We start from the raw sequence: 19,669 nt of genomic DNA on the forward strand, positions 1-19,669 counted from the left end.
CTTAAAACATTTAGATATTACACACTCGGTCAGGGAGAGGTTGAAAATGTCAGTGAAGACACTTGACAGTTGGTCCGCGCATGCTTTGAACAGGACTATGTAGTGGGAGAGGTGTGGTTGGGATAGGGAGTTGAACAGGAGTAGTATTGAATTATGTATTTAGTTTCCTTAGGGAGACAAGATTATTGGGTAGGATTTAGACCTTCCCTGTCTCTGGTCCACACTCCAGTCCAGTTGGTGGCGGTAATGCACCCTATAGTTGGTTGCCAACCGCTATATAAAATTCACAGAAGAAGACCAAAGAAAAAGGAGGAAGTTTCTTGCGCAGTTGTTATATAACATTCACAACCGAAAGTAGTTATGTGGACAATGTTTAACCGATAAATCAGACCTTATTATAGGTTGTTATAGGTAAGTGTAAAGATTTTATTCAAAGCTAATTAAAACATTAGCTGCTTGGCCTATCATTAGTGAGTGACTCCTTTTCATAATCGCATGCTGTAAAATTCGAGAGAGAGTTTATCAAGTTGTGACTGTAGCACAGTTCACAATTTGTCTCATTGGGCATTCAATGTGGATCATATTTACATTGTAGTTCACTCGGAGACGTTAGTAAGCGCTCAACGCTTTAGTGCGTGCAATGGGTGGGGTTTGTCTCTTGGGGAAGTCAGAAAGGAAGAGAAAGATAATTTTAAAAGACATTTGCAATTTGAAGCAAGTGGTAAATCGCTGAGGTTGTTGGGTTGCGCCCGAGGAAATAGCCTACAATTCTCTTTTACCTAACCTTCATGACCAAAGGTAAAGTTGGTTTTATATTCAGACGTTGAACAGGCATTGAACCGGCATTGAACAGGCATTGAACAGGCATTGTAGAAGAAACACATTCTAGGACCTCAGATGCAAAGATTTAATATCCAATGTTTCGACAGCCAAGCTGTCTTCATCAGGGTATAATCACAAACACTGCGGGATGACTCGTTTATATAGTGTCAAAAGACACACAGTTGTCTGTAATCATGGCCAAGAGTGGCCTACTCTTAGGCATTGAACAGGCATTTGCCAAAAGCCATTTACAATTGTATAAATCAATAACTAATTCACCCTTTGTCACAGAAACTTCAAACGAACTAACTATTTATTCAATCAATGTCTAGCATACTTGTACAACCTTTGTTTTGAGGAAAAAATCCAGTTTTGATTTGATATTAATACATAATCTCAAATATTGCATTTAAAGATGAAAAAGGTGAAAATATGCATTTATTTGTAATAACTATAAAGAAATAATTTGAAGTGCAATTTGTTCTATATGAAATTAGACAATGTTTACATTAAGTTGTGCAATGGTTACCATCTTAAATTGTATGCCAAATCAATGTTTGCATTGTTAGTGCAACAGTTCCACATTTTAAAGTAGTTACAAGGCACAACAGTCATTTATTTATACGTCTCTAATTTAACAGCAGAGAGGCCCCTTTCAATCATTTTTTATTTGGGCTTTGTTGAAGTCCTTCTTTGTCATCCCCAGACAAGCTGAATGGTACCATCTCTGGCACGCTGAGCATTCTATCTGCAGTATTCAAAACATAAAACAGGTTTATGTTTATTTACATGTCAATTACAGTTCTGGAATACCCAAATTCTGTTACATGCTTTTGCAATTAGGAACATTTTCAAATTGAATTGGATTTTTGTTCAATTGCTAAATTGTCTTTAAAGGACATGCATTTGATCACAACCCTGACAGAAGCACACATACCTGAGGTGTTAATCATTATTGAGTATTCAGGCAATATAAATCATATAAACTCAGCAAAAAAAGAAACATCCCTTTTTCAGGACCCTGTCTTTCAAAGAAAATTTGTTTGAAAGGGTTTAAACTAGAGGTTGACCAAATATGATTTTTCAATACTGCTTTATTGGAGGACCAAAAAAGCCAATACCGGTTAATCGTCCAAAAAATATTATTTTTTTGTTGTTGTAATAATGACAATTACAACAATACTGAATGAACAATGAACACTTATTTTAACTTAATATAATACATAAATAACATCTATTTAGTCTCAAATAAATAATGAAACATGTTCAATTTGGTTTAAATAATGCAAAAACAAAGTGTTGGAGAAGAAAGTAAAAGTGCAATATGTGCCATGTAAGAAAGCTAACGTTTCAGTTCCTTGCTCAGAACATGAGAACATATGAAAGCTGGTGGTTCCTTTTAACATGAGTCTTCAATATTCCCAGGTAGGAAGTTTTAGGTTGTAGTTATTATAGGAATTATGACACGTCGACTATTTCTCTCTCTACCATTTGTATTTCATATACCTTTGACTATTGGATGTTCTTATAGGCACTTTAGTATTGCCAGTGTAATCTCGGGAGTTGAAAGGCTTGAAGTCATAAACAGAGCTGTGAATCAAGCATTGCTACAGTGCCTTGCGAAAGTATTCGGCCCCCTTGAACTTTGCGACCTTTTGCCACATTTCAGGCTTCAAACATAAAGATATAAAACTTTATTTTTTTGTGAAGAATCAACAACAAGTGGGACACAATCATGAAGTGGAACGACATTTATTGTATATTTCAAACTTTTTTAACAAATCAAAAATGGAAAAATTGGGCGTGCAAAATTATTCAGCCCCCTTAAGTTAATACTTTGTAGCGCCACCTTTTGCTGCGATTACAGCTGTAAGTCGCTTGGGGTATGTCTCTATCAGTTTTGCACACATTTGTCTGCAATGACAACAAGCTCAGTCCGATGATGCTGTGACACATTATCTTTTTGTATCTTTCTTACTCATGTAGGTTGAAGTTGGAAGTTTACGTACACTTAGGTTGGAGTCATTAGTCATTAAAACTCGTTTTTCAACCACTCCACAAATGTCAAACTATAGTTTTGGCAAGTCAGTTAGGACATTTACTTTGCGCAAAACACAATTCATTTTTCCAGCAATTGTTTACAATGGGTCAGAATTCCACAATTCAAGTGGGTCAGAAGTTTACATACACTAAGTTGACTGGGCCTTTAAACAGCTTGGAAAATTCCAGAAAATGATGTCATGGTTTTAGAAGCTTCTGATAGGCTAACTGACATAATTTGAGTTAATTGGAGGCCTACCTTCAAACTCAGTGCCTCTTTGCTTGACATCATGAGAAAATCACAATAAATCAGCCAAGACCTCAGAAACAAAATTGTAGACCTCCAGAAGTCTAGTACATCCTGGAGGTACCACGTTCATCTGTACAAACAATCATACGCAAGTATAAACACCATGGGACCATGCAGCCGTCATACCGCTCAGGAAGGAGACGCGTTCGTTCATCAAGGACAACAAAGTCAAGGTATTGGAGTGGCATCACAAAGCCCTGTCCTCAATCCTATAGTTAATTTGTGGGCAGAACTGAAAAGGTGTGTACGAGCAAGGAGGTCCACAAACTTGACTCAGTTACACCAGATCTGTCAGAAGGAATGGGCCAAAATTGACCCAACTTGTTGTGGGAAGCTTGTGGCAGGCTACCTGAAATGTTTTACCCAAGTTAAACAATTTAAAAGCAATGCTACCAAATGCTAATTGAGTGTATGTAAACTTCTGACCCACTGGGAATGTGATGAAAGCTGAAATACATTTTTCTCTACTTTTATTCTGACATTTCACATTCTTAAAATAAAGTTGTGATCCTAACTGACCTAGACAGGGAATTTAGACTAGTATTAAATGTCAGGAATTGTGAAAAACTGAGTTTAAATGTACACGCCCTCTAGACAGACGACACGCCCTCTAGACAGACGACACGCCCTCTAGACAGACGACACGCCCTCTAGACAGACGACACGCCCTCTAGACAGACGACACGCCCTCTAGACAGACGACACGCCCTCTAGACAGACGACACGCCCTCTAGACAGACGACACGCTCTCTAGACAGACGACACGCCCTCTAGACAGACGACACGCCCTCTATCAAATCAAAACTGGATCAAAACTGGATCAACTGAAAACTGGATCAAAACTTTTATTCAAAACAAAGTTTGTAAAAGTACAAAGTTTATAGAATAAATATATATAATACATAATTTGGTGTTTCTGTGACAAACGGTGAATTAGTTATTGATATTTAAAATGTTTGGCGAATGTCTGGAAGTGTTAATATAGAACCAACATTACCGCGAACTACAGTGTTTACATTTTTTGCTTAATTTAAAAAAAAATCTGTAGGCTATAACGTGCTTTTCTTTTTCAACATCAGACCTGCTTCATTCTCACTTAAAATGTTTTCTGTTTAACGTTGACTCCAGCGTGAACTGTTCTTGCAATTTGTGGTCTGACAATTCAGATTGTCATATGATAATTTATCCAAAAAAAGGTTTTGGATTTAGTTAACTACTTTTCAAAGTAACTTTAGTTAAAGGGGCAATCAGCAGTTACCACATCCATTTTTTAAATGTTTTATATTAATGATGTGTACCCATTGATTCTTGAAAAATACTGTATAACTTTATTAGCCTCATGAGCTTAGTTTAACTGTTGCATCAGAACCCCAAATATAAGTTGTTTTTTTTACTACAATGTCTGTAAACAAACTACATGTAAGAAACCCTATATAGCCTCAAAACATGATTAAAACTGTAATTCTGATATGATGGTAAATAATTTCTTGTCTATGAATTTGAGTGGTTACATTTCTGTTTGAATCCTTAATTTTGACCGTGGGAAATAAATTGGTCATTTTTCTCCCCATTTTTCATTGATAGATCATTATGGATATTCTACTTTATTCTCTTCAGATAAACAAACAATATTTTTCACAGTTCGTTCAGCAAACCTCATCAATGACTCACCTCCACCTGCTGAAGGTGCTTAACGCTTGTTGTTTCCTATAGTGATCCTCGGGACATCTTAAGACGGAAGGTGATGGCCGAGTCAAGAATGACAGAATCACCACACCTTAGGATTGTCCTGTTAGGCAAGACAGGCGTTGGGAAGAGTGCATCAGGGAACAGCATCCTGGGAAGAAAAGCGTTTCTGTCCAAACGGAGTTTCGTCTCTGTGACAAAAGATTGTGCAGAAGAAATGTGCGTAATTAATGGTCGTAATATCTCTGTGGTGGACACTGTGGGTATTTTCAGCACTAACAGCTCTGATGGACTGATTGAGGCAGAGTGCAAGCGGGCCATGGAATCTCCTGTCCCCTGTGTTTTCCTTGTGGTAATTAAAGTGGACAGGTTCACAAAGGAAGAGCAAGAAGCCGTGGAGAGAATTGAAGACATAGTTGGTAAAGATGGAATGGAAAGAAGCTGTATCCTTTTGACACATGGAGACATGGCAGATGAGCTGACAGTAGATGAAATGATTCAAGAAGAAGGAGCTAAAGACTTCCGTGAAGCAGTGATGAAATTTCAGGGGAGGTGCTATCTGTTCAACAATAAGATTGAGAGTCGTGATCAGGTTGACAATCTTCTGACCAAACTAGAATCACTCCAAAAGACTGGTAAGTACTGTAACATGTTGTTGCTGTAGAAACAGTTGTTAAAGACAAGCGGGTTAAAGTGTGTCTTCCATTTGAAAAGGACATCTGGGGATAATTAATATAATAACATTATTAATAAATTAATATAATTAAATTATTAATTAATTAATATAATAACATTATTAATAAATTAATATAATAACATTATTAATTAATTAATATAATAACATTATTAATTAATTAATATAATAACATTATTGAGACAATTGTCAGTATCAGTCGTTCTATTAACTCAAAAAAAGAAGTGTTTTACAAATTTGCTTTTTCTTCATCTTCTTCATCTTCTTCATCAGCTTCATCAGCTTCCAACATGAATTCAGAAAACACCACGGAGAGCTCAGCTGAGAGAAGAATTGTGTTACTGGGCAGAAGTGGAGTTGGGAAGAGTGCATCAGGAAACACCATTTTGGGTCTGAGAGGATCAGAGCAGTTCAGGTCTGACTGTAGCTTTAACTCAGTAACAGAAAAAAGCGAGGCCAAATCAGCAGTAGTGGCAGGAAGGGAAGTCAAGGTGATAGACACACCTGGCCTCTCCAAGGGGAAACACACTCCTCAGCATGTGTTTAATGAGATGATGAAGAGTTGCCTGCTCGCTGAAGAGGGGCTGCACGCTTTTGTCTTAGTGATTGAGCTGGGCAGGTTTGAAAAGAATGATGATGAGATCATTTACTTACTCAAAAAGGCATTTGGTAAGAAGGCCTTAAAATATGCAGTGGTTCTTTTCACACATGGTGATAGACTCAGCAGCCAAAACATTGAACAAAATATACAGGCAAACGAGGATCTTAACAATCTTGTGGAAATGTGTGGTGGCAGATACTGTATCTTCAACAACACATCCATGAACAACAAACGGCAGGTTAGGGAGTTGTTTACGAAGGTAGATGAGATGGTACAAGTCAATGGTGGTACAGCCTATGTCGGTGAGATTGTCGGCATAGCGCGCACTATCATGCGAGAACTAAGAGAGACCGCTACAGATTACAGCGATAGGCTGAGTACTGCCTGGAGACGCTTTTGCAAATGGGTGGTCGCCATCTGGGTAGCAATGTGTGAATCTTTTACACGTTTTTTGGAAAACGCCATCATCCTTGCCAGAACATTTCCCCAAAAACCTGCCCACAATTACAGCGATCTTTCACAAATGTGCTAATTCACAGGTCATTTTAATCATCTGGAAATATTTACAGACAATTGAGGATACATTTTAAAGGTTATTTTCGAGGTACCCATGTTGCTCTAGATACTTGTTAGTGGATAGACCATAATACGGGGTGGCAGGGTAGCCTAGTGGTTAGAGAGTTGGACTAGTAACCGCAAGGTTGCAAGTTTAAATCCCAGAGCTGACAAGGTACAAATCTGTCGTTCTGCCCCTGAACAGGCAGTTAACCCACTAGGCTGTCATTGTAAATAAGAATTTGTTCTTAACTGACTTGCCTAGTTAAAGGTAAAAAAATATATATATATAAGAATTGTACAAATTTTGCTGCAGGACTAGACTACCAGGGCAATCGGAGATTGCAGGACTATCAGGACAGGTGTAATCGGGAGGGATTAGATGGGGAGAAGGATGTGACTGAACAAACATCACACATCCCTCAAATAATCTGTCTCATTTATTAACAGAGTGCCAAGGTGTTCCATCTCATTTATTAACAGAGGGCCAAGGTGTTCCATCTCATTTATTAACAGAGGGCCAAGGTGTTCCATCTCATTTTGTAGTTCACAGAATGCAGATGTGTTTTAATTTTTAAAAATTGTGTTTGGTTTCTTTTATCGTTTGAATTATACTGAACAAATTTAAATAAAACGCAACATGTAAAGTGTTGGTCACATGTTTCAATAGCTCAAATAAAAGATTCCAGGAATGGTCCGTACGCACAATAAGCTTATTGCTCTAAAATGCACAAATTAGTTTGCATCCCTGTTAGCGAGCATTTCTCCAGCCTATGGCTGGCCATCGTTCATAAATATACACACCAAATAAATAACGGCCCATTTTTAATGTCAGGTAAAAAGTGTTATTGTAACTATTGTGAAACAAATGTCCTGTACAGATGGGAAATGGTTTTTGTACTCACTGTCCAGTAGAGGCTCAAACAGCCTCTCCTTTACACTTCTGAGAATATGGGAAATGGTTTTTGTACTCACTGTCCAGTAGAGGCTCAAACAGCCTCTCTCCTTTACAGTTCTGAGAATATGGGAAATGGTTTCTGTACTCACTGTCCAGTAGAGGCTCTAACAGCCTCTCTACTTTAAAGTTCTGAGAATATGCAGGACTTGTCTTTTGTTTGTCCTGGGATAATGTTGTGATAATACTATATTTATTCAACCTTTATTTTGACAGGGAGTCATGCTGAGACCAAGGTCTATTTTACAGATGAACCCTGTATACACCTCAATACTCACCTCAAGACTCACCTCAATACTCACCTCAATATTTACTCAATACTCACCCCAATACTCACCCCAATACTCACCTCAATATTCACCTCAATATTTACTCAATACTCACCTCAATACTCACCTCAATACTCAACTCAATACTCACCTCAATATTCACCTCAATATTTACTCAATACTCACCTCAATACTCAACTCAATACTCACCTCAATATTTACTCAATACTCACCTCAATATTCACCTCAATATTTACTCAATACTCACCTCAATACTCACCGCAATACTCAACTCAATACTCACCTCAATACTCACCTCAGTATTCACCTCAATATTTACTCAATACTCACCTCAATACTCACCTCAATACTCAACTCAATACTCACCTCAATACTCACCTCAATATTCACCTCAATATTTACTCAATACTCACCTCAATATTCACCTCAATATTCACCTCAATATTTACTCAATACTCACCTCAATACTCACCTCAATATTCACCTCAATATTTACTCAATACTCACCTCAATACTCACCTCAACACTCACCTCAATATTTACTCAATACTCACCTCACTATTCACCTCAATATTTACTCAATACTCACCTCAATACTCACCTCAATATTCACCTCAATATTTACTGAATACTCACCTCAATATTTACTCAATACTCACCTCAATACTCACCTCAATATTCCCCTCAATATTTACTCAATATTCACCTCAATACTCACCTCAATATTCACCTCAATACTCACCTCAATATTCACCTCAATATTTACTCAATACTCACCTCAATACTCACCTCAATATTTACTCAATACTCACCTCAATATTCACCTCAATATTTACTCAATACTCACCTCAATACTCACCTCAATATTTTCCTCAATATTTACTCAATACTCACCTCAATATTCGCCTCAATACTCACCTCAATACTCGCCTCAATATTCACCTCAATATTTACTCAATACTCACCTCAATACTCACCTCAATACTCACCTCAATACTCACCTCAATATTTACTCAATACTCACCTCAATACTCACCTCAATATTTACTCAATACTCACCTCAATACTCACCTCAGTATTTACTCAATACTCACCTCAACACTCACCTCAATACTTACCTCAATACTCACCTCAATATTCACCTCAATATACTCAATACTCAACTCAATACTCGCCTCAATATTTACTCAATACTCACCTCAATACTCACCTCAATATTCACCTCAATATTTACTCAATACTCACCTCAATACTCACCTCAATATTCACCTCAATATTTACTCAATACTCACCTCAATATTCACCTCAATATTTACTCAATACTCACCTCAATACTCACCTCAATATTCACCTCAATATTTACTCAATACTCACCTCAATATTCACCTCAATATTTACTCAATACTCACCTCAATACTCACCTCAATATTCACCTCAATATTTACTCAATATTCACCTCAATACTCACCTCAATACTCACCTCAATATTTACTCAATACTCACCTCAATACTCACCTCAATATTTACTCAATACTCACCTCAGTACTCACCTCAATACTCACCTCAATATTCACCTGAATACTCACCTCAATATTCACCTGAATATTCACCTCAATATTCACCTCAATACTCACCTCAATACTCACCTCAATATTCACCTCAATATACTCAATACTCAACTCAATACTCGCCTCAATATTTACTCAATACTCACCTCAATACTCACCTCAATATTCACCTCAATATTTACTCAATACTCACCTCAATACTCACCTCAATATTTACTCAATACGCACCCCAATACTCACCACAATACTCACCTCAATACTCGCCTCAATACTCGCGTCAATATTTACTCAATACTCACCTCAATACTCACCACAATATTTACTCAATACCCACCTCAATACTCACCTCAATAATCACCTCAATATTTACTCAATACTCACCCCAATACTCACCACAATATTCACCTCAATACTCACCTCAATACTCACCTCAATATTCACTTCAATATTCACCTCAATATTTACTCAATACTCACCTCAATACTCACCTCAATATTCACCTCAATATTCACCTCAATATTCACCTCAATACTCACCTCAATATTCACCTCAATATTTACTCAATACTCACCTCAATACTCACCTCAATATTCACCTCAATATTTACTCAATACTCACCTCAATACTCACCTCAGTATTTACTCAATACTCACCTCAATACTCACCTCAGTATTTACTCAATACTCACCTCAATACTCACCTCAATATTTACTCAATACTCACCTCAGTACTCACCTCAATACTCACCTCAATATTCACCTCAATATTTACTCAATACTCACCTCAATACTCACCTCAATATTCACCTCAATATTTACTCAATACTCACCTCAATACTCACCTCAATATTTACTCAATACTCACCTCAATACTCACCTCAGTATTTACTCAATACTCACCTCAATACTCACCTCAATATTTACTCAATACTCACCTCAATACTCACCTCAATACTCACATCAAAACACGAAAAGCAAAACACAATCATAGAAAACAAACACATGCTTCAGTAAAAAGGTGTTCGATATATTTGAATTGTATATGATCACGATTGGCCCAGTGTCGTCCGGGTTTGGCCGGGGCTAGGCCGTCATTGTAAATAAGAATTTGTTCTTAACTGACTTGCCTAGTTAAATAAAATAAAAACATTTAAACTTTAAGGATATTATGAGATTTTTTTTTGTCTGTTTCAAAATGTTCAATTTTTTTTAATAAATGTTTGTATTATTTTTTTATCTTTCGAAAGGTAATGTATCTCACTGTTTCTTGCACTTTTTAACACATTATATTACATGTTAAACAGCAAAAGGTTTATTAAATAATAAAATAACTCTTTCTCTCATCAAGCGCTTCTGTGTTAGAACATAGCAAGAGATCTCTCAACCAGTTCCCCGATTGTTGCATTCCAAAGTCTTATCTGGCTGGTTTACACTCCCCTGCCTGATGTTCTTTCTCTCTCTAACACACACACACACACACACGCACACACACACACACGCACGCACGCACACACACACTCACACACACATGCTCACACACACGCACGCACGCACACACGCACACATACACACACACACACGCACACACACACACACGCACGCACGCACACACGCACGCTCACACACACACACACACACGCTCACACACACACACACACACACACACACGCGCACACACACACACACACACACTCACGCACGCTCACACACGCACGCTCACGCGCGCACACGCACACACACGCTCACACACGCGCACACACGCACACGCACACGCACACACACACACACAGCGAGAGAGACTATGCTTATGTAATGTGATCATGCGCCGAATACAAGAAGTCTAGACTTAACAGTGAAATGCTTACTTACGAGCCCTTAACCAAAAAATAAATTTAAAAAGTTATAAAATAAATAGTAACACAGTAAAATGACACTATAAAATAATATACAAGAGGTACCAGTACAGAGTCTGTGTACTGGGGTACGAGGTAGTTGGGGGAAAAAAAAGTTTTAAAGTATTCAGACCCCTTGACTTTTTCCACATTTTGTTACCTTACAGCCTTATTCTAAAATGGATTAAATGAAATAGAAACTCCGCAATCTACACACAATACCCCAATAATGACATCACAATACCCCAGAATGACATCACAATACCCCAGAATGACATCACAATACCCCAATAAGGACATCACAATACCCCAATAATGACAGAGCGAAAACAGGTTTTTGGAAATTTTAGCAAATGTATTAAAAATAAACAGATACCTTATTTACTTCAGTATTCAGACTCTTTGCTATGAGACTCGAAATTCGGCTCAGGTGCATCTTGTTTCCCTTGATCATCTTTGAGATGTTTCTACAACTTGATTGGAGTCCACCTGTGGTAAATTCAATTGATTGGACAATATTTGGAAAGGCACACACCTGTCTATATAAGGTCACACAGTTGACAGTGCATGTCATAGCAAAAACCAAGCCATGAGGTTGAAGGAATTGTCCGTAGAGCTCCGAGACAGGATTGTGTCGAGGCACAGATCTGGGGAAGGGTACCAAAAAAATGTCTGCAGCATTGAAGGTCCTCAAGAACACAGTGGCCTCCATCAGTCTTAACATGGAAACAGTTTGAAACCACCAACACTTCCTAGAGCTGGCCAATCTGGGGAGAAGGTCATCTCCCTGACCAAGGACCCGATGGTCACTCTGACAGAGATTTAGAGTTCCTCTGTGGAGATGGGAGAACCTTCCAGAAGGACAGCCATCTCTGCATTCGAGACCTGAAAATAGCTGTGCAGCAACTCTCCCCATCCCAACCTGATAGAGCTTGAGAGGATCTGCAGGGAAGAATGGGAGGAACTCCCCAAATACAGGTGTACCAAACTTGTAGCGTCACCCTAGAAGACTTGAGGCTGTAATTGCTGTCAGTGGTGCTTCAACAAAGTAATGAGTAAAGGGTCTGAATACTTCTATAAATGTGTAAAAACCTGTTTTTGCTTTGTCATTATGAAGTATTGTGTATAGATTGACGAGGGCAAAAAAAACACAGATTTAATCCGTTTTAGAATAAGGATGTAACCTAACAATGTGGGAAAAGTCAAGGGGTCTGAATACTTTCTGAAGGCCCTGTATATGTAGGTAGGTGGTGAACGTCTGGGTAGCCATTTAACTGTTCAGCATTGTTATGGCTTTGGTGTAGAAACCGTTCAGGATCTGTTTGGTCCTCAGACTTGGCTCTCTGGTACCGCAGAGAGAAAGGACTGTGACTTGGATGGCTGGAGTCTGTGACAGTTTTTTAGGGACTTCCTCTGACACCGCCTGTTATAGTGGTCTTGGGTGGCAGGAAGCCCAAGTGATGTAGTTGTCCTCTGTAGCACCTTGTGGTCAGATGCTGAGCAGTTGCCATGCCAAATCTTTTCATCCTCCTGAGGGAGAAAGCGGCGTTGTCGTGCTTCACGATTGTGTTGGTGTGTTTGGACCATGATAGGTCCTTTAGACATATGGAGATGGAGGACTAATGGGACAGGAGGCTAGGCCAGGACTAATGGGACAGGAAGCTAGGCCAGGACTAATGGGACAGGACGATAGGCCAGGACTAAAGGGACAGGAAGCTAGGCCAGGACTAATGGGACAGGAAGTTAGGCCAGGACTAATGGGACAGGAAGCTAGGCCAGGACTAATGGGACAGGTTGCTAGGCCAGGACTTAATGGGACAGAAAGCTAGGCCAGGACTAATGGCACAGGAACAGGAAGATAGGCCAGGACTAATGGGACAGAAGATAGGCCAGGACTAATAGCTACCTAGCTAACATTAGCATGTTCCTTAGCACTACATAACCAAAAGTCAGTGGCCACCCGCTTGTAGAACATCTCATTCCAAAATCATGGGCATTAATATGGAGTTGGTCCCCCTTTGCTGCTACAACAGCCTCCACTCTTCTGGGAAGGTTTCCACTAGATACTAGTGAGGTTGGGCATCTGGCCTGGCAATTAAGCACTGATGTTGGGCATCTGGCCTGACAATTAAGCACTGATGTTGGGCATCTGGCCTGACAATTAAGCACTGATGTTGGGCAGTTATTCCCCACCGATCTGAACAAACCATTTCTGTATGGATCTCGCTTTGAGCACAGGGGCATTGTCATGCTGAAACAGGAAAGGGCCTTCCCCAAACTTTTGCCACAAAGTTGGAAGCACAAAATCGTCTAGAATGTCATTGTGTTTTACTGTCAAGATTTCCCTTCACTGGAACTAAGGGGACTGAACCATGAAAAACAGCTCAGACCATTATTTCTCCTCCACCAAACTTTACAGTGGGCACTACATATGCACTACTACAAACCATATACGTTTGTCGGACTGTCAGATGATGAAGTGTGATTTATCATACCACTGCTCCAGAGTCCAGAGGCAGTTTGTAACTCGGTAATGAGACTTGCAACCGAGGACAGACGATTTTGACACGCTTTGCGCTTCTCGGCGGTTCAGTTCTGTGAGCCATTGTTGCTCCTAGACATTTCCACTTCACAATAACAGCACTTAGAGTTGACCGGGTGCAGCTCTAGCAGAGCAGAAATTTGACAAACTGACTTGTTGGAAAGGTGACATCCTATGATGGTGTCTCATTGAAAGTCACTGAGCTCTTCAGTAAGGCTTTTTCTTAGTTTAGTTTATTATTTTGACCATTTAAAAACAAACAAACAAACATAACACTTGAAATAGCCATACATGTACATGACTAAAATCGAGGATAACACAGAATACAGTCTGGGACTTATTTCCATTGTGGTCCTCTTGAGACAAGATGGCTAGACAAGATCCAACACGGTTGAACACAGTATGGCAGTGAAATAATAAAACAAAAACATAGAAGAAGAACATCTATCTCATCAAAAACAGAGAAGAAGAACATCTATCTCATCAAAAACAGAGAAGAAGAACATCTATCTCACCAAAAACAGAGAAGAAGAACATCTATCTCACCAAAAACAGAGAAGAAGAACATCTATCTCATCAATAACAGAGAAGAAGAACATCTATCTCATCAAAAACAGAGAAGAAGAACATCTATCTCACCAAAAACAGAGAAGAAGAACATCTATCTCATCAAAAACAGAGAAGAAGAACATCTATCTCACCAAAAACAGAGAAGAAGAACATCTGTCTCATCAAAAACAGAGAAGAAGAACATCTGTCTCATCAAAAACAGAGAAGAAGAACATCTATCTCATCAAAAACAGAGAAGAAGAACATCTATCTCACCAAAAACAGAGAAGAAGAACATCTATCTCACCAAAAACAGAGAAGAAGAACATCTATCTCACCAAAAACAGAGAAGAAGAACATCTATCTCATCAAAAACAGAGAAGAAGAACATCTATCTCACCAAAAACAGAGAAGAAGAACATCTATCTCACCAAAAACAGAGAAGAAGAACATCTATCTCATCAAAAACAGAGAAGAAGAACATCTATCTCACCAAAAACAGAGAAGAAGAACATCTGTCTCATCAAAAACAGAGAAGAAGAACATCTGTCTCACCATTGCAGTTACATCATAGGGGTTATTCATATGGGCACAGAAGACATCAAACATATTTTTTACTTCATGTTTAAAGCAGAGAGGACGTTGTTTTTATAGGCAGAGGCAACTCATTCCATTCTGAAGAAAGTACCTTTCCCAGCATTACTCCTGAACCTGTATAAGCACACATCAGCAACACCTGTTCTGATGCTGTGATTGTGTGCATACCTAACACGCCTCAACATGCAGCCAGTTTGGTTCCTGAAAGCAGTTCTTGCCTATGTGAGTACGTGGACTCACCTTCAGTACTACCCTGATCAGCTTATTCTGGGATAACTGGAGCTTCTCCTTCATTAGTTTAGATAAGCCCCCCAAACCAGGAAGTACTAGCGTAGTCAAAATGGCATTGAATGAGGGCAGTAGCTAGCACTTACATGGAATCCAGCAGCTTGGACTTTCTAGCTAAAAATGTAGTCCTGGCATTAACCTTCCCTAGCACTTTATTGGCCATGCTCACACCTCCCAAGCTTCCATCAAGGATACATCCCAAGTAGCTAACAGAGGTTTTAGTAGTCAGCACCTCACCCACTAACTCCACTCTGATTTCAGAGGACCTACTCATTTTAGATCTGGATCCAAAAATAATTGCCTCAGTTTTCCCAAAGTGCAGAGATAGCTTATTATCTCCAAGCCATTTGCTAATGTTAGTAAGCTCTGTGCTAAGTATTTCTCTCCAACGTAGTTTTACCTTTGTGAGACACCAGAAGTGTAGAGTCATCCGCATAAAGAAAAAGGCAAGAACAAGCATCTTTCATATCGTCAATATACAATATTCTACTGCCAATGTTTGTCTATGGAGATTGCATGGAGGTGTGCTCGGTTTTATAAACCTGTCAGCAATGGGTGTGGCTGAAATAGCCGAATTCACTTATTGAAAGGGGTGTCCACATACTTTTTAATATATATATATATAGTGTAGCTAGCTCAGGACACTGCAATGCTAAGGAAGCTAACACAAGCAGCTGTTTCATTGAAACTGTACCGTTTGTCATCGGAAGGAGACCAAGGTGCAGTGTGGTAGGTTCTTCTCTCATTTGAAATGTTACACCAAAAAAACTATAAAACGATATAACGAACGAAGAGCTTTGTCGTGCAAACTACACGCACTCAAACAAAGACAAGATCCCACACTGAAGGAGGGAAAAAGGGCTGCCAAAGTATGATCCCCAATCAGAGACAACGATAGACAGCTGCCTCTGATTGGGAACCATACTCGGCCAAACACAAAGAAATAGAGAACATAAAATGTCCACCCAAATCACACCCTGACCTGACCAAACATAGAGAATAACAAGGATCTCTAAGGTTTAGGGCGTGACAGAAAAGATCTAATCCATTGTGATTTAGTTATAATACTAGCTACAGTTAGCTTGGAGGAAGTACTTAGTGCTGTGTGCATTGCGTCTGTGCACTTAGCTAGCGAATACAGTGCCTTGAAAAAGTACTCGTCTTTCTTGGCGTTTTTCCTATATTGTTGCATTACAACCTGTAATTCAAATAGATTTTTATTTGGATTTAATGGACAAAATAGACCAAATTGGTGAAGTGCTTTTGTTTTATTTCTTTAAGAAAATAAAAATAAATAAAAACTAAACGGAAAAGTGATGCGTTCATATGTATTCACCCCAAAATAAGATCTGGTGTAACCAATTACCTTCACATAATTAGTTAGAGTGCACACAGGTGGACTTTATTTAAGTGTTACATAATCTCAGTATATATTGTTCTGAAAGGCCCCAGAGTCTACAACACCACTAAGCAAGGGGCACCATGAAGACCAAGGAGCTCTCCGTTCCACTGGTGTACAGCAATCTTTAAGTCATACCACAGATTCTCAATTGTCCTGCTGGAAGGTGAACCTCTTTCCCATTACGAAATCTCTGAAACAGGTTTCCCTCAAGAATTTCCCTGTATTTAGCACCATCCTTCAATCCTTCAATTCTGACCAGTTTCCCAGTCCCTGCTGATGAAAAACATGGCGTTCTCGGGGTCAAGAGAGGTGTTGGGTGGCCAAAAAGCTCATTTTCAGCCTCATCTGACCAGATTACCTTCTTCCATATGTATGGGGTGTCTCCCACATGCCTTTTTGAGAACACAAACGTGTTTGTTTATTTTTTTCATTAAGCAATGGCTTTTTCTGGCCACTCTTCCGTAAAGACCAGCTCTGTGGAGTGTACGGCTTAAAGTGGTCCTATGGACAGATACTCCAATCTCTGCTGTGGAGCTTTGCAGCTCCTTCAGGGTTATCTTTGGTCTCGTCTTTGGTCTCTTTGTTGCCTCTCTGATTAATGCCCTCCTTGCCTGGTCCGTGAGTTTTGGTGGGCGGCCCTCTCTTGGCAGGTTTGTTGTAGTGCCATATTCTTTCCATTTTTTAATAACGGATTTAATGGTGCTCCGTGAGATGTTCAAAGTTTCAAATATTTTATAACCCAACCCTGATCTGTACTTCTCCACAACTTTGGCCCTGACCTCAGCGGAACACTTCCAACTTGAAGGAGCTGCTGGGGGGTGAATAGTTATGCACGCTCTAGTTCTGTTTTTTTGGGTCTTATTTGTTGTTTGCTTCACAATAAAACATATTTAGTGTCTTCAGAGTGGTTGGAATGTTGTGTAAATCAAATCATACAAACCATCCAAAAATCTATTTTAATTCCAGGTTGTAAGGCAACAAAATAGGAAAAATGCCACGGGGGGTGAAGACTTTCACAAGCCACTGCACATCAGCCACAGCATAATAATTTTCTTGACCGTTCTTACATTGTTATTTTTACCCATCTACCAATCAATGCCCTTCTTTATAAGGCGTTTGAAAAGCTCCCTCTCACGCCCTGACCATAGTTTGCTTTGTATGTTTTTAGGTTTTCTTTGGTCAGGGTGTGATCTGAGTGGGCATTCTATGTTGTGTGTTGTCATATATACATATATTCATACACATAGCTCATATATTATACAGCGCCAAACTTATCCGCTTGACTCAAGTCATTGCACGTATCCCTGCCCCTCTCAGTTCTCTTATCTCACGATCCCCTGACACACAAATACCTTCTTGCATAAACACACACACTTAATCCCCCCTCTACTGGTCGGGTGCCCAGAGCAGAAGACTCTGTTGTGCACCAATGGGGCTCCTGCTCTGGCTAGAGCAGGTCCGCCTCCAACCCTTCGGGACCATTCAGAAGGCGACACGACAAGACTCTACCTACATTATTCAATGTAGTAAAACTACTGTAACCTCTGTATAGGTCCCTTTTTCACCTGACTCCCTACTGAGTTATGTGAATAGGTCCGTGCACGCTAAAACGGCAGGACAAGATATCTTTTGACTCAATAAACTGCCATTTTGCTACAACTGAAATCCACTCTGTCCAGCGTCCGTGATTTGGTCTCAACTCTCCTGTAATTCAATCCTCAACAGTGTCTACTTCGTCTGTTTCTGTGTTTGGCATGATATGGTTCTCAATCAGAGACAGGTGTTAGTCGTTGTCTCTGATTGGGAACCACATTTAGGTAGCCTGTTTTGTCATTGTGGGTGATTGTGTGTGTGTGTGTGTGTGTGTGTGTGTGCGTGCGTGTGTGCGTGCGTACGTGTCAGCACTATTGTTTGACGGTTGTCATTTTGTAGTGTTCAGTTTTTTAAATTAAAATGACGAACACTTACCACGCTGCGTATTGGTCCTCCGATCCTTCCTCGCTTCTCCTCGTCAGATGAGGAGGACGGAGACAGCCGTGACACTCCCTGGTCTTTGTAGATGAATCTGTGCTTGAAATTCAATACTTGACTGAGGGATCTTACAGCTGTCGTATGTATGGGGGACAGAGGAAGGAGTAGTCATTCAAAAATCACATCAACTTCTATTATTTAACACTGAGTTAGTCCATATAACTTATCTGATTTGTTAAGCCACATAGGCTTGCCTAAACTAATGGGTGAATACTTATCCAACAACTGTATTTTAGATATTACATTTTTATTAATAAAACAAAATACGAGTCAAAATGTTGGACACACTCATTGAAGTTTTTTTTTTTTAAACAGCTTTGCTCACTTGGCATTCTCTCAACCAGCTTCACCTGGAATGCTTTTCCAACGGTCTTGAACGAGTTCCCACATATGCTGAGCACTTGGTTGGTTGCTTTTCCTTCAGTCTGCGGTCCAACTCATCCCAAACCGTCTCAATTGGGTTGAGGGCCGGGTGATTGTGGAGGCATCTGATGCAGCACTCCACACTCTTTCTTGGTCAAATAGCCCTTACACAGCCTGGAGGTGTGTTGGGTCATTGTCCTATTGAAAAACAAATGATAGTCCCACTACAAGCGCAAACAAATGGGATGGCGTATCGACACACCACGACACATCAAGACACACCACAACACACTACGACACACCACGACACACCAAGACACACCACAACACACTACGACACACTACGACACACTACGACACACCACGACACACTACGACACAACACGACACACCAAGACACACCACGACACACCACGACACACCAAGACACACCACAACACACCACAACACACCACGACACACAACACCACGACACACTACAGCAA

The 19,669-nt window shown here is 39.7% G+C and overlaps 1 protein-coding gene across 1 annotated transcript; it reads left to right on the plus strand.

Annotated features, from left to right (window-relative positions):
• The first annotated feature begins 286 nt into the window (after window positions 1-286).
• On the plus strand, window positions 287-7,052 carry LOC139419377 (GTPase IMAP family member 8-like). The gene is made up of 3 exons (XM_071169320.1): window positions 287-411; window positions 4,886-5,493; window positions 5,835-7,052. Exons 2-3 carry the CDS (start codon window positions 4,917-4,919, stop codon window positions 6,683-6,685), a joined length of 1,428 nt encoding a protein of 475 aa, XP_071025421.1. The 5' UTR covers window positions 287-411; window positions 4,886-4,916; the 3' UTR covers window positions 6,686-7,052.
• The last annotated feature ends 12,617 nt before the right edge of the window (window positions 7,053-19,669 follow it).

Source organism: Oncorhynchus clarkii, chromosome 10, assembly GCF_045791955.1.
Source record: "Oncorhynchus clarkii lewisi isolate Uvic-CL-2024 chromosome 10, UVic_Ocla_1.0, whole genome shotgun sequence".
Classification (NCBI taxonomy): domain Eukaryota; kingdom Metazoa; phylum Chordata; class Actinopteri; order Salmoniformes; family Salmonidae; genus Oncorhynchus; species Oncorhynchus clarkii.

What these genes read in the sequence shown, in the direction of transcription:
- LOC139419377 (XM_071169320.1), top strand. Translation starts at nt 4,917, where the DNA reads ATGGCCGAGTCAAGAATGACAGAATCACCACACCTTAGGATTGTCCTG. An exon ending in AGAATCACTCCAAAAGACTG is followed by an intron (nt 5,494 to 5,834) that starts GTAAGTACTGTA and finishes CAGCTTCATCAG; the next exon opens with CTTCCAACATGAATTCAGAA.